Raw genomic sequence first — 15,280 nt, 5'->3', positions numbered from 1 at the left:
CTCATTGTGCCACTTTATATAAAATATAAGGACATTGTGGGCATGACACTTTAACCTGTTATAAAAACCTGTTTGCCTACAGCCTTTACTTTTAAACTACTTTTCACCACCTCCACCAACTTTGTCTCTTTGCATCCTTCAATAGGTGCTGCTCCACTGATTCTGGTACAGATAGGCATTCAGTGCTGTAAGTTTCAGCATCTAATATGGTAATTAGACTCTATCAGATGGGAAATCCTAGGTTTGGAGCAGACAGCCTGGGACCTGCCACCTAAGAGAGTCTAATTAACATATTGGGTGATGAAACTGCCCTGGAATGGTGGTGGGTAGAGAGAAAATTCTAACTTTACCGGAATCAGTGGAGCAAAACCTAGTAACCCTGAGCCCCTTCCCGCCAGTGACAATTGTTGTTGTGTTTTTATTTAGTTTTTTTTTTAAACTCGTTTTATTGATGGAGAAGTAACATAACAAACGATGCAATCAGGAAAATACAAGCAAAAAAGTTCAAAAATAAAATACAAAGAAAATTTCAAACAAACAACCAAACAAAGATCTGCCACAATGCCTACCCACTGCGGTCCGCCATCAGAACACATATAGTGAAATGCAGCAGTGAGCAAAGGAATACGACAACTATTACTCAAGGTGCAAAGGCGCCGAGCGCATGGAGGGGGGGGGGGAATACTGGGTAGCAGGAGTAGCACACCATGCTTCCAAGACCTTAAAGAATTTCTGGGGGCAGCCCCCACCCTTATATATAATTTGAGTAAATGGGAGGATTGAATTGACCAGTCTCCGCCACTGAGATACCGATGGAGACTGTGGGGCCACCCACCGGAGGGCAATAGCCTTCCTGGCATAAAACAGGCTCTCCCGAAGGAAGATCCGGACATGATGCTGCTACAGCTCCTCCTCAAGCACACCAAACAAACAGACCTCGGCAGAGAGCGGAACAGGACGGCCCAAAACATCGGCCAAAAGGTCCACCACCCCTCTCCAGAAGGCCTGCACAACCGGGCAGTTCCACACCATGTGCCAGAAGTCCGTGTGAGGACACGGACACCTGAGGCAATTCGGGCCAGGTAGTCGGCCCATCTTAAAAAGACGAGCCGGGGTCAGGTAACACTGATGTAAAATTAAAAATTTGAATCAGTTTCTTAATAGCCGAGGGTGAAACGTACAGGGAAGATTCTAAAGCAGGGGTAGGGAACGTACGGCTCTCCAGCTGTTGCAAAACTACAACTCCCAGCATGCATACTGGCTCTGCTGTTCTGGGAACTCCCATGGAAGTGAATGTAGCATGCTGGGAGTTGTAGTTTCACAGCAGCTGGCGAGCCAAAGGTTCCCTACCCCTGTTCTAAAGCATCCTGAAACGTCTCATCCGTCAGCTCTGGGATATTGGTGCGCCAACGTGCCAGGGCTGGAGCCTCAGTCAAGGAGACCTTTGTGTAAATTAAAGAGGACCTTTCACCACTTTTGGGCACATGCAGTGTTATATACTGCCAGAAAGCCGACAGTGCGCTTATTTCAGCGCACTGTCGGCTTTCCCGATCCGTGCCCGGTGTAAAGAGCTTACGGTGCCGGTACCGTAGTGCTCTATGGTCAGAAGGGCGTTTCTGACCATTAGCCAGAGACGTCCTTCTGCCTCGCGGCGCCAATCGTGCTGTGCTGTGGAGCGGGAAGGAACTCCCCCCTCCCGCTCCTGATAATGCTCATCTATGGACGAGCTGTGTGAGCAGAGGGAGGGGGCGTTCCTCCCCGCTCCACAGCACAGCGCGATTGGCGCCGCGAGGCAGAAGGACGTCTCTGGCTAATGGTCAGAAACGCCCTTCTGACCATAGAGCACTACGGTACCGGCACCGTAAGCTCTTTACACCGGGCACGGATCGGGAAAGCCGACAGTGCGCTGAAATCAGCGCACTGTCGGCTTTCTGGCAGTATATAACACTGCATGTGCCCAAAACTGGTGAAAGGTCCTCTTTAAATGCTTATAAAGAGCGGAGATCAGACCCCTCGGACCCTGAGAACGGAGCACACCAATAAGCGGGTATTCAGAAATAGCACATGGATGATCGGGGAATATGGAGAAGAGGGCATGCCGTATTTGGAGAAAGCGAAAGAATTGATGGCGGGGGATTTCACGTGAGGAGACTAGGGAGTCAAATGTAACAAAGACACCTTGTTCGTATAAATCTGATAAGGAGGACACACCATAAGGAGACCAGGACTGGGCATCAGGTAAACCATGGAGGTCAAGCAAACCAGGGTTGTCCCATTGTGGGGTCTCCGCAGGGATATCAGAGAAGGGAGACACTTTCCGGGCTTGCTTCCAGACCTGCGCTGCCAGTGAGTGAAGGGGCAGTGACAATTGTTTGACTTTTTTTTTTTTTTTTTTTTTGACTCCACGCATTCTAAACCCCATAACTTATTTTTTTTAGTTCTGTACAATATATTGGCAAGCTGGAAAAAAAATTGAGATTGGGGTGGAATTGGAGAAAAAGTGCATTTCGGCCACTTTCTTACGGGCTTCGTTTTTATAGCGTTCATTCTGTAGCTAAAATAACATGTTGCCTGTATTCTATGATTCGTTATGATACTAGGGATACCAAATTTATATAGTTTTATCTACATTTTAACCCCTTAAAAAAATCAAAAACTTACCAAAAAATATTTTTACTAAAGGCCAAGATACCTTTAACTTTTTTTTTTTTTTTTTTTCTGTTTCTGTGTTTGGAGATGCATAGGGCATCTTTTTTCAGAGCCAGGTGTACTTTTTAGTTATACCATTTTGAGGAATGTATTACTTTGATCACTTTTTTTTTTTTTTACATTTTTATCAAAACTGTGAAAAACAGCGGTTCGACACGATGTTTTATTTTTTATAATTTATTTATTAGACCACTTAGGGGTCTTGAACCCGAGGAGGTCTGATCACTAATACAGTGCATTACAATGCTAATTGCAAAATATCAGCATTTGTATGCAGCCTGTCATACAAATGCATGCTAGACCAGCCTGGGAGCCTTCAATAGGCTCTAGGCTATCAAGGCAACGAGATGCCAGCTGTGGATCTCGTTTTGGGTCCCGGCAATCCCTGGCAAAATGGCAGAGCCCAGGTGCCGCTGGCAAAATGGCACCTCAATCAGCTTTGACTGAAGCGCAAATGACCTTAATGCCCAGGATCAGTGCAGGCACTGATAGCGGGTATTAGCGTCGGATCTCTGCTGTATAATACATATTTAAATATCTGATATCCACCGTACTATTACTGTGGATGTCGGTAAGGGGTTAATGCTCTGCAGCGTGCTATTGCGTTGCACTGAATGTATGGTTAACTCTCAGTGCTCTAATAGTACGACACAGGAGTTTTGCCTATTATATGGCTTTCGACACCCAGCTGTATTACACAGCTGTAGGAGTCAGATAATCTAATGTCTTCATGAGATTTCAGATGCAGTGAAAGCGACCATGGCGTCTGAACGTTTAGGGTGTAAGAACACTTTTCCAACCCCTCGATTCACAAATCAAGGGCCCTCTGACTCTCTTCTTATATAACGTATACGGAATCAGTTTGCAGTACATTATAAAACAGATATAAATATGGTATTACCATAATCATAATGAACTTACAGAAAAAATTACCATATTTTTTTTTAGTACAATGTGAATGCCATAAAGACGTAACACATACAATTACAGACTTGTATGTTATCACAAAAACACACCTGAAAATGGTGCCAACTAAAAGAGGATAAGCCCTTACATAGCTATAGCGACAGAAATATAAAGAAGTTATGAGTTTTGGAAAGCGGAGATGGAAGGTAGGACAGTTCTAGGATGATGTATAACAAGTAATAGCAATAGTGCTAGCATTGGCCAGATACTGTCACAAAAAAATCATAAGATGTATAAAGTTTTTTTTAAATCTCAGTGGAAAGATGAATTCAGCCATAGTTTGACAGAAGCAGGATCTACAGTACTATAGATAGTGCAGATACCGTATTTTTCGGACTATAAGACGCACCGGACCATAAGACGCACTAAGGTTTTAGAGGAGGAAAATAGGGAAAAAAAGAAGACGCACACACATTTTCCTCCCATATTGGGAGGAAAAAAAGTGCGTCTTATAGTCCGAAAAATACGATATATTGATAAAAATCACAGTGTGTTTTATTAAAATGTTTCTAATTTTATCTTGAAGGATTTAGAATATCGACTAGATGCCAAAACGAAGGAACTTCCACCATTAAGAAATCCTGATATCCTTGTAGGAGAAAATGACCTCACTGCCTTGAGTTACCTCCATGAACCAGCCGTCCTTCACAACCTCAAAGTCCGCTTTATAGACTCTAAACTTATTTACACGTACTGTGGTGAGTGATCACAGGCGCATGTTACCTTTGTGACAAAGTGTTTGTTTCTGTGTTCTGTTGGCTCTCTAGTGTAAGGTTCCCAGTGAGACACTTCTGTACAGGCCATGGTATATGTTATATTCTCCTCTGGTGATGGCTGTAAATGTACTCATACATGTCTATTACAGGGATGCAGACTAGACGTAGCTTATTTACTTACTAGCCTGGGCCACGATTTTATGAGAACTTCATTGTAATATTATGAATCCATGCCATGGATCACACTAAAGTTATTGGTCACCGATTCTCCACAGAATCAGGAAAGTGCTTATGTGGGTCTGATAATTATTAGATATGATATGGTAACTTCAGAATGATACTGCTTAGTATTTGAAAATTGAAATACGTGCCAGTCGAGGCATAACTTGGCATGGCATATTTTGCACAGACAAACCAAATCTGTTTCAGTGAGAGACACTCTTCTGAAATGGATCTGTGGTCTAGCACTCTAGTGTGGTGGTCCTATTATGTTCCCGAATGACAACCCTGTAACTCACTCACTATCTATCTATCTATCTATCTATCTATCTATCTATCTATCTATCTAGTTTAAAGAAAAACAATTGCAGCAGCACCAGCAAATCTGGGGATCATCCCACAAATTGCACGGCAGAAACCCCTCTCCAGTCAAAAGGGTTTGCAATAGAAAAAACTATCTGGTATGTCAGCAACTTGTATGGATGGAAAATGTCCTTTAATTGGAAAAAGCGGTACACCACGTATCGGTCCACACTGGGACCTTTCTCAAGTGCCAGTGTGGACCGATACGTGGTGTACTGATTTTTACAATAAAAGGACATTTTCCATCCATACAAGTTGCTGACAGACCGGATTGTGTTATATATATATATATATATATATATATATATATATATATATATATATATATATATATATATATGTATGTATGTATGTATTTTTTTATGTAGGTTGGGAGCCCCATATAGGGATCACAATTTACTTTTTTTTTTTTCCCCTATCAGTATGTCTTTGTAGAATGGGAGGAAATCCACACAAACACGGGGAGAACATACAAACTCCTTGCAGATGTTGTTCCTGGCGAGATTCAAACCCAGGACTCCAGCGCTGCAAAGCTGCAGTGCTAACCACTGAGCCGTGTTGCCCCTATGACTGACTACATTTATATTCCCTAGTGTTATTTCAGATTTATTTATTTTTTTTATATACCATGTTTATGGTAAGTGGTTTTTGAGCTTTCCAGGCACAGGTTTGCAGTTCTCAGGTTATAGCTGCAGCCTCTTCAGTACTAGCCAAGCACAGCGTTGTATGTTTGTACATTCTCTTGAATGGGACAGAGCTGTGATCCGATAATGTGACCAATGGATGTGACATCGTATGGCCTGAGAAGCGGAAGCAGTGCTGAGTTCCAGGTGTTAGACCCTCATGTGTCTTCATTTGAAAACCTATCCTAAGGAAAACCCCTTTAAGGGCAGAACATTAATGCACTAACATGATTTATTATGAAGTCACTTGAGCAGATGTACTAATGGTGAAATTTCCACGGACTGTTTTCCCTTTTTTTTGCAGGCATAGTCCTTGTAGCGATAAATCCTTATGAACAGTTACCTATCTATGGCGCTGATATCATCAATGCATACAGTGGGCAGAATATGGGGGATATGGATCCTCATATTTTTGCAGTGGCAGAAGAAGCATATAAGCAAATGGCCAGGTTTGTTTAATTGACACTTAAAAATTCTCAATAGTTTTAATATTGCTTTGTTATGTTTTTACTTACATTTCATGTGTTTACATTTCAAGTAATAGTACATGTGGGTGTATATAGAAAACATAGTTTACTGTGCAGCAACAGAAAATGAATGCCATAATCCAGAACACTTGTGATTTAGTGCAGGATACCAGATTATGAACGTGTCTGCACATTTTTACATATAATCTATCCATTTCCAAGCCCCTCCACCATCCTATTAGACCATCTATTAAATAGGCACTGTCTTTTCAACAACCTTGGCACAAATGAATAGTACAGATGATTATAAGAAACTTGTATATCCTATCAGAGAGAAATCTCTCTTTCTGCCTTATCAAGCTGTTTCCCTTTTCCCCCTACCTCTGCTAAAATAACTTTGATTCTGAATATCTTGCTCTGGCTGGAGACTTACTGCAGGTCACATGACTCTGCTCATCTCTATAGACATCTATGGAAACTGGAGGAGGAGTGAACAGAAAAAACAGGAGATAACAAAAACACTATTTTAGACTAATGCTGGAGCTGAATACAGAAGAAACATTCTGTCACATCCAGTACAGGTCATACTTTATATATACAATATAAACTTATCATCCTCATCCACAAGGCTCTACATAATGCTGCTCCTCCCTACATTTCTTCCCTCATCTCTGTCGCCCAACTTGTGCTCTCAGTTCAGTCAATGACCAAGACTTAACACCCTCTTTTATCAGAACTTTCCTCGCTCGTATACAAGACTTCTTCCGAGTTGCACCACTCCTCTGGAATGCTCTACTCCGGAAAGTCGGATTAACTCCCAATTTCTATAGCTTCAAGCGCATCCTAAAGACACATCTTTTTAGAAATTTAGATTCACAATTCCTAATCTTAAATCCTTCTGCAGTCGAAATCCCTATAATTACCCCTCCACTTGCATTATCCCACAGGATATGATGCCTTATTGGAGTGTAATCTTATGTTCAGGCACCAATAAAAGACACTTACCGGTGATGGTAATGACAGTAACCTTTTTCACAAAACAGTTGGACCTTTGAATAAAAAATTATACCTCTCGTGTCACCCACTCTTCCTCATAGATTGCAAGCAAGTCCTTCAATCCCACTGTGTAAATTGACTTATTACACTATAATGTCTCATTTTGTCTGTACTTGAACCCTACAGTTTGTAAAGTGCTGCAGAATATGTTGGCGCTATATAAATAAAACTTATTATGATGATCTATGTCCTACATGGTCCTGGGGCTATTTTCTAAGGAGTGAGACAGTTCTAGAGCAGCTTCCCTTATATCTAGTGTGTGCGGTGTATGATATCTAGTCTCTACTAGAGATGAGCGAACAGTAAAATGTTCGAGATTCGATATTCGTTTCGAGTAGCCCCTCAATATTCGAATACTCGAATTGAATATTGAACCCTATTAAAGTCTATGGGGAAAATGCTCGTTTCAGGGGTAGGCAACATTCAATCAAATTATACTTACCAAGTCAACGAGTGAGGGTCGGGCTGGATCCTCCGAGAAGTGTTCTTCGTGCAGCGTCCCCGCGGCAACTTCCGGCTCTGAATTCACTCTGCCAGGCATCGGGCCTGGGCAGAGCCGACTGTGCATATCCGCACTACAAGCGGGGATGCGCAGTCGGCTCTGCCCAGGCCCGATGCCTGGCAGCGTGAATTCAGAGCTTGAAGACGCCGCGGGGAAGCTGCACGGAGAAGACTTCTAAAGGTAGGAGAAGAACCAGCGTTGATTGGCCGACTGTATAGCATTCGGCCAATCAATGCTGGTTCTGCATCAAACTTTTCCATTCGAATAGCGAGTGGTACTCGATCGAGTACGAGTATTTCGAATACCGTAGTATTCGATCAAATACCTACTCAATCGAATACTACTCGTTCATCTCTAGTCTCTACCCATTAGCTCAGAGAGAACTACAAATTCCAGAGGGAAACTCTGCTAAATAATGAAGACTATAAGTTATGTAATGGCCATATATAGTGTTACTCCTCATGTACAAACATCAACTTATCCTGAAAAGTCAGATAAAATGATGGGCATACTTTACACTTTTTCCTGCCCTGCTTTTAGGCAGTAAATGTTAAGTGCCTTCCTTACTGGGCCTGGGGTGTTCTGTATAACATTGTCACGTATTCTCGGCTAATCTGGATGCCATCTTTAGTTTGTAAGGGAGGGGTTGACAGTGTTGTCTCAAATTCTATAGTGTTTTCATATTGTGAAGTAATCTGCTATATTGGATTCAGGATGAAGGAAGGGTGACTGCAGGTTGTGCATGTACCAACAGGGAATACTTCAGCAATTAAGTGGATGGGTTGCTTAGAAGTGAAGCAGTGTCTGAAATTAACACTGAGCCAAATTCCCATCTATGACGCAATGGCAAACTGAGCGCATCACATAACCGTTTTCTGTAATTTTCTGTCAGTGCTATTTTTGGCATGCAACCTAGTTTTCAGGCCTCAGTCCTGTTTTTCATACAACATTTATGCTTTTCACTGATTTTTCTATTAGAGGTTACCTTCACACTTTCTATAGGATTGCACAGTTTTGCCCTTTTGTCACATTATTTTGCTCTACTTGTGGTTTCTATATAAAAAGATAATGCCGAGGATCTCTACAAACTGAATGCATATGTCCTTCAGATATATAATGGATCTGTATGGTCTCTTGGGTTATTTCTTTTGCTGCACCCTTGGGCACGTCTTACATTCCATGTTGTGCTGACACATCCTGGTCACTTGCTGTCACTTCTGGTAATGATTTAGGAAGAGTTCAGCTTGGCTAGCATTGCTTATGGGTGATAGATAAAATAAGCTGTTCAGAGAGGAAAATGTTAATGTCTTACTCTAGAGAATACTGAGTTCTGAATAAACACTTATACAATCTGGAGCATTTTTCATTGCAAATCAAATTTAACCATTTAATTTTTCAAAGTTGAAAATACAAATTATAAGGGGAATTTATTATCTGATCTACCCCTTTTCACCAGCGTATATAGGCGATAATGTTGGTGTCAGTTTTGTGGGCAGAGCGGGAAAACCTCAATATATTTTCTGGTATGGTTCATTCAAAAAATGTATGCTAGATCATGGCTGGCGTAGATTTCCATTCTGGTGCATGCAACTGATTTATGAAGAATATGGAGCATTTTGGTAAATCAGGCATGCTTTGCGTCTGTCGGCCCTTTATTAAGACTGTAGTACAAAACCACTGTAATCTACCCCATAGTTTGGTGACCATTTTGAACCAAGAAAAGAAGCAATTCAGCAGGAAGGTGAAGTATAATGGTTTACTTTTCCATTCCACGTTTTTAATCCATACTTGGCTTTAGCTCAGAAAGCTGCATTAAAATCTGCACCAGAAATTCCTACGAAAACGGCATATGTGGTGCCAGCCTAAAGTGAACAGTGGTGACAGGACTGAGATTATGTCTATACACACACACTAGACACACCCTTACATTGACATTCCTCTGTAACTCACACAACCTTTACCTATGAGACATTACCTGTATAATAAATGTAGTCACTGAATGATGACTATATATCTAGGGTGGCCACATGAAGCTTTAAGACTCTTTGGTGTGGCTTATGACTCTCCAAATTTATAATAAAGAAGTGCTCAGGATTCAGTGAGACAGTCCAGTTTTCCTATGTACAGGGAAAGGGGAAAGTGAATCATTTGTAGAAATGTCTAAAGATTATCTTTCAGTACTTGTGCTATTGCAATCACCTGTTATGACTGTGCAAAAACCACAATCTGCAGACCCTTCTAATAATGTAAGGGCAGGTGTTCCACTTATGGGTTTTTCCCAATTCTATAGGGCTTGCCTGGTGGTAAAGAACCAGTAAATTCTGAGTTCTCAACATTATATTTATCCCTTTATCAGCACTGCTCAAAGGATTCACTCCTGTGTGTTACAAACTCAGATCAAGCTCTTTGTCAGGCATGATTACTAGAGATGAGCGAACACTAAAATGTTCGAGGTTCGAAATCCGATTCGAACAGCCGCACACTGTTCGACTGTTCAAACGGGTTTCGAACCCCATTATAGTCTATGGTGGGAAATGCTCGTTTCAGGGGTAGGCAACATTCGATCAAATTCTACTTACCAAGTCCATGAGTGAGGGTCGGGCTGGATTCTTCTCCCTGCGCAGCGTCCCCGCGTCCTCTTCCAGCCTTGAATTCACTCTGCTAGGCATCGGGCCTAGGCAGAGCCGACTGCGCATGCCTGGGCCCGCGCGGACATGCGCAGTCGGCTCTGCCCAGGCCCGATGCCTAAGCAGAGTGAATGCAGAGCCGGAAGAGGATGCGGGGACGCTGCGCACGGAGAAGACTTCTAAAGGTAAGAGAAGAACCAGCGTTGATTGGCAATGTATAGCATTCTGCCAATCAACGCTGGTTCTGCATCGAATCTTAACTTCGAACAGCTAGTAGTGTTGGATCGAGTACGAGTATTTCGAATACTGTAGTATTCGATCGAACACCTACTCGATCGAGTACTACTCGCTCATCTCTAATGATTACATTGATACTTTTATTTTATGCTTCCTTGTATAGCACCATCATATTCCGCAGCTCTTTACAGACATTGACAGTCACTGTTCCATATAGGGCTCACAATCTACATTGCCTATCAGTTTGTCTTTGGAATATGGGAAGTAACCGGAGTAGCCGGAGGAAATCTATGCAAACAGTGGGAGAACGTACACAATGCGAAGTAGATTTTTAAAAGATTGGGAGAAAAACTCCAAACATATTTAGGTTACAGTTCACAATGATGTTGTCAAGTGACCGTTTCACTGTGAATTTTGCCCTAAACAACATGCTTTGCTTTTTTTTTTGTCAGCAATTTGTGTCAGTGTATTGCATGCTTGTTCCAATCACATCGCTTTACAACACATTTAATAAAAATATCCTATCACTGTTTATAGCCAGACTGCTAAAGAAATCCTATTTTCCAGACTTCAATACCTATTAAGTCCAGGATTCCTGGCACTGTGCTGCAATGCTACACTAGATAGAAGAGATATATCATAGACCGTTTCTACATGTCAGTATCATCTAGTTCTGTTCTATAGGGATTGGTGCAGAAAAGAAGGCTGCATCTGCATAGCTGACGTGTTTTCTCTGTAATGTGGGGGGCAAGTATGGTGCATTATAGGTGCACGGTGTCTGCTGCAGCTGTATGCTTAGTGCTTTGTGGCTGGCACAATTTCATGGGCAATTTTATATGGTAAGAGCAATGGTATTGGTAGTTTTGGTAGTTTTCTGTTATTACTGTTGGTGGCACAACTATTTGCCCCCACCACTGCAGGGCTATGTAGGTATTAGGTATGGCATCAGGGGTTGGTGGTCCACCATGGGCAGTACAGTGTGAAAAAGATCATTGGTTTCATGGGGATCTCAGGGTCTGGGCACTGAGATCACAGTATTGATATGAGTTGGTTAAAGAAGTTGGAAGAATGGCCTGAGTCATAGTGGTAGGGTTTATATCTGAAACACTTATAGTAAGAATTGCATAATACAGACCTTGTGTTGTGTATTGGTTTGTAAATTTGGTTGTTTGTGTGTCACAGGGATGAGAGAAATCAGTCCATCATTGTAAGTGGAGAATCGGGAGCTGGAAAGACGGTATCTGCCAAATACGCAATGAGGTACTTTGCTACAGTAAGTGGTTCTGAAAGTGAAGCAAATGTTGAGGAAAAGGTGCTGGCTTCTAATCCAATCATGGAGGTAGGTGACTTCTATGTATGACTAATCAGAAATGACACATTAACCCCTAATACAATGACTTTTACACTTTTTCTTTTCTTCATTTTATAGGCCGGTAAGTTTTGAAACCATTGGAATACATTAGCTTTGGTTGGAAATCATTTGTCTTGTATTCTTTGACTTGACAATTGAAATCCATTCATTATTCTTTGTCCTATGTAGCAAAAATGCTTGGGAACATATCTTAAGATCACACGGTAAAAAGTTGCTTAGGTATATCTGGTTATATCCGGTTGCTGTTCATCTTGTGATATCTGAACACAGTAGTTCCAGTGTTTTAAAGGGTTATTCCAATAATATCAAGATATTGCTTATCTAATGAATAGGTGTTGACTGCTAGACCGGTGGGGTTCCCACAAATCACCAGAACAAGAGATCTCTGCCCCCCCCCCCCTCCCAATTCCTTCCATCAGCAAGTCAATGACCAGGAGTTAGTTGAATGGAGCAGTGGTTACACATACTTCAGTTTCTTCATTCAACTCCATAGCATTGTCAAAGAGAATGCAATTATAGCGCTCGGCTCTCTCCAACAATCCTGTGGTCAAGTTCATTCAGGTCCACCAGGCTATGGATTTGCTGCTGGGTTAACTGTGGACACAGGACCCCTTGCTTGTGGGATTACTGGGGGTCCCAGCATTTTCACCCTCACCAATCCAGACATAAGTGGGTTGGTGATAATTTGATTATTTCTGAGTGATTTTCAGCAGTTCAGATTTCCATGGGGGTTTATGCAGTGTTCTCCATGAATCATTAATAGGAGTGTCAAGGTCTTGCTGAGCAGAGTTGGATCCATGCTGTCACCCTACACTGTCCTCACTGCTGAAGCATCACTACACACTGCCTTATATGTTAATGAGAAATTATCTTTATTTCCTGTGTAGAAGAATAACTGCAGTCCTCACCTCACTTGGTTGTGGGTGAATGAGCTCTAGTTATTCCATACATTTAAAAAGTTGAATATTCTGAAGAATCTTACTTTTGCTTTTGATGCATGTTGTGTATAACAAAATGACTTATGTAATTCTTCAGTTTTTATTCTTAAATGTATACTTATTTATGCTATGTTCACATGTACACTTTTTTTTTATTTTTGTCCATCTGGTCTGTCAGAGAATGAGAACAATGGAAAAAGTGGACAACGGATCACAGAAATGACTGACAGCACAGAGCATTGATTATAATGGGGTCCACCCCCCGACACCCACCCCCCCACCCCCCGTTTGCACAACTTTTTAGTGAATTCTGGCTTACCTATTCCAGAAGGTCACCAGGTGCAAATGTGAATATAGCATAAATAATATGACTTTTTAGCATTCCTGGACCTTGACCTTACTGTCTTAATCACAAAAGGGAACGGTCAACTACCTGTGACAAACATAACCATTGCAAGGCCAGCCAATTGGCTCAGTGGTTAGTTAGCATTGTTGTCTTGTCTAACAAATCTCTGCAAGGAGTTTATATGTTCTCTCAGTGATTACAGGGGTTTCCTCCAGATTCTCTGGTTTCCTTCCATACTCCAAAGGCATATTGATAAGGAATTTCGATTGTGGGCCCTATATGGGACAATGGCTGACACTGTCTGTAAACACAAGAGAAACAATTAAATCTCCTGGATTGATGTGTCCATTCACAATTCAAAGCTGGGGCATGCAAGAATGCTAGTGATAAAGATTACTATTAGAGGGCAGCTTCTAAGCAGAAGACATTTCATTTACCTTTTATATCAATGGAATTTCTTTGTGTTGCTTTTTTACCTCCCCACCATCTAAAAGCCTTCCATTGCCTGCCTAGGAAAAGTCATGGAATTCATTCTTGTGTAAAGAACATTTTTCTGACGTGTAACGAAGAAGATCTCACCACGAGAAGAATATACTTTGTTTAGAATGCTTATTTATTTTTCAAAAGATTCAATAATGCTTGGTGAAATAAACGTTTTCGGCCTTATTCGGCCTTCATCAGACTCTACAAAGGTCAAATAAACAATAAAATAAAATTAAACAATCAATCAAAGTGAATAATACACCATTGCATTATATTTCATACAGTGACATCTAACATGGAACAAACTATTATAGCAAAATTTACAAAATATACAAAAGCATCACATTCGCAAGACATTGTATAGAGGAAAAAGACCAGGCTCGATGGTACAGGGATTCATATTCAAGCCTATTGTGGAACATAGATGAAATAATAAATCGCCTTCCAGCCGTAGGTCCTTGGTCACATAAAGTATAGGATATATAGTAGGATACATGTAGAAAATGTCCCAACTCTACCAAGAAAGAATATAACAATCTACCGATTGTCTATATACCCCTATGGAGATAAAGAAATGAATGGAAAGTAAAATCACTGTGGGTACGTACCAACTCAAGCTTATGAGGAAGATTGAGGATAAGTAGACACCAAAAGGTGTTTCAGAAAACCTGTAGAAGAATATATGTTTGTCAAGATTGGTTGTATTATGTAGGGGTGAGAGTGATACATATGTCAAGTTAGGGTATTGCCTTACCCTCAGTGGGTTGGGATAAGGGGTGTTATATTCAGCTTGGTGGAAAGACGTCCTGTGGATACTGCATAATGAATATATACAATAATGAGCATATTTGTATATGAGTGGTTTGAAGACAAAGGGAACAAATTAAAGTGGCTTACCCTATAGTAGGGGCTGTGTGGCTGAATCAAGTATAAATGCTCTTGTTGTTGGCAAAAGACTGTAAAACGCATAAACAGTGGTCAATGTCTGACTCTGTTGCACATATGGCTCCAAACACCTGACAAATCATATGGTAATTACCTTTATCTCCTCCTGGCAATGGCTGTGAAGGTAATGATATGCAGTGTCTCCTACGGATGAAAAGTGTGTCAGTCATAGTTATGGTGTAAGCCCCCTGTGGCCTGTGGGCGTTGTCCAGGTTGTAAAATCCCCCTTACCTTAGGGAGAATGTGAGGTCCGTCCTCATGCATTGGTGGTGTGGCAGCTTCTGTCGGCGGCCAGCGCTATAACCCGCGCTGGACCCGCCCACCGTGACGTCACGACGTTCGTGCGTCGCGACGTCCGTTCGGCATGCATATCATTCAATTGAATGACAGTGCAGCCGAACGTGGTGTCCCGCGGTCACGTGCCGGATCGTGCACACGTGACCCGTCGTCATGGAGACGTCGGCACACCAAGCTACCGCAGGAAGCCGTGGCCACGCTCTAGACTGTCCGAGCGTGACCGGTAGCTAAGGGGGCCCCTCAATCCATCACATACTAGTGTGAATATGTATGGCCGAGGGGGGAGGAGCCATGGGGAGACTGGAGGGAATGTATATGATTGAAACGTAGAGGAGATGTAACACAAAGTGGTTA

General features: G+C 41.8%; 1 protein-coding gene across 9 annotated transcripts in view; it reads left to right on the top strand.

Annotated features, from left to right (window-relative positions):
• The window catches only part of MYO5A (myosin VA), a 117,924-nt gene that overhangs the window by 42,387 nt on the left and 60,257 nt on the right, over positions 1 to 15,280 (top strand). For all 9 annotated transcript variants that reach the window (XM_075273455.1, XM_075273453.1, XM_075273454.1 and 6 more), the window contains exons 3-5: positions 4,202 to 4,373; positions 5,961 to 6,105; positions 11,728 to 11,884. In XM_075273455.1, coding sequence (XP_075129556.1) covers positions 4,202 to 4,373; positions 5,961 to 6,105; positions 11,728 to 11,884 — 474 coding nt within the window. The remainder of the gene's footprint in view (positions 1 to 4,201; positions 4,374 to 5,960; positions 6,106 to 11,727; positions 11,885 to 15,280) is intronic.

The sequence above is a fragment of the Leptodactylus fuscus genome, chromosome 5 (assembly GCF_031893055.1).
Source record: "Leptodactylus fuscus isolate aLepFus1 chromosome 5, aLepFus1.hap2, whole genome shotgun sequence".
Classification (NCBI taxonomy): Eukaryota; Metazoa; Chordata; class Amphibia; order Anura; family Leptodactylidae; genus Leptodactylus; species Leptodactylus fuscus.
The sequence above is the reverse complement of the archived record's forward strand: the minus strand, read 5'-3'. Positions and strand labels throughout refer to the sequence as shown.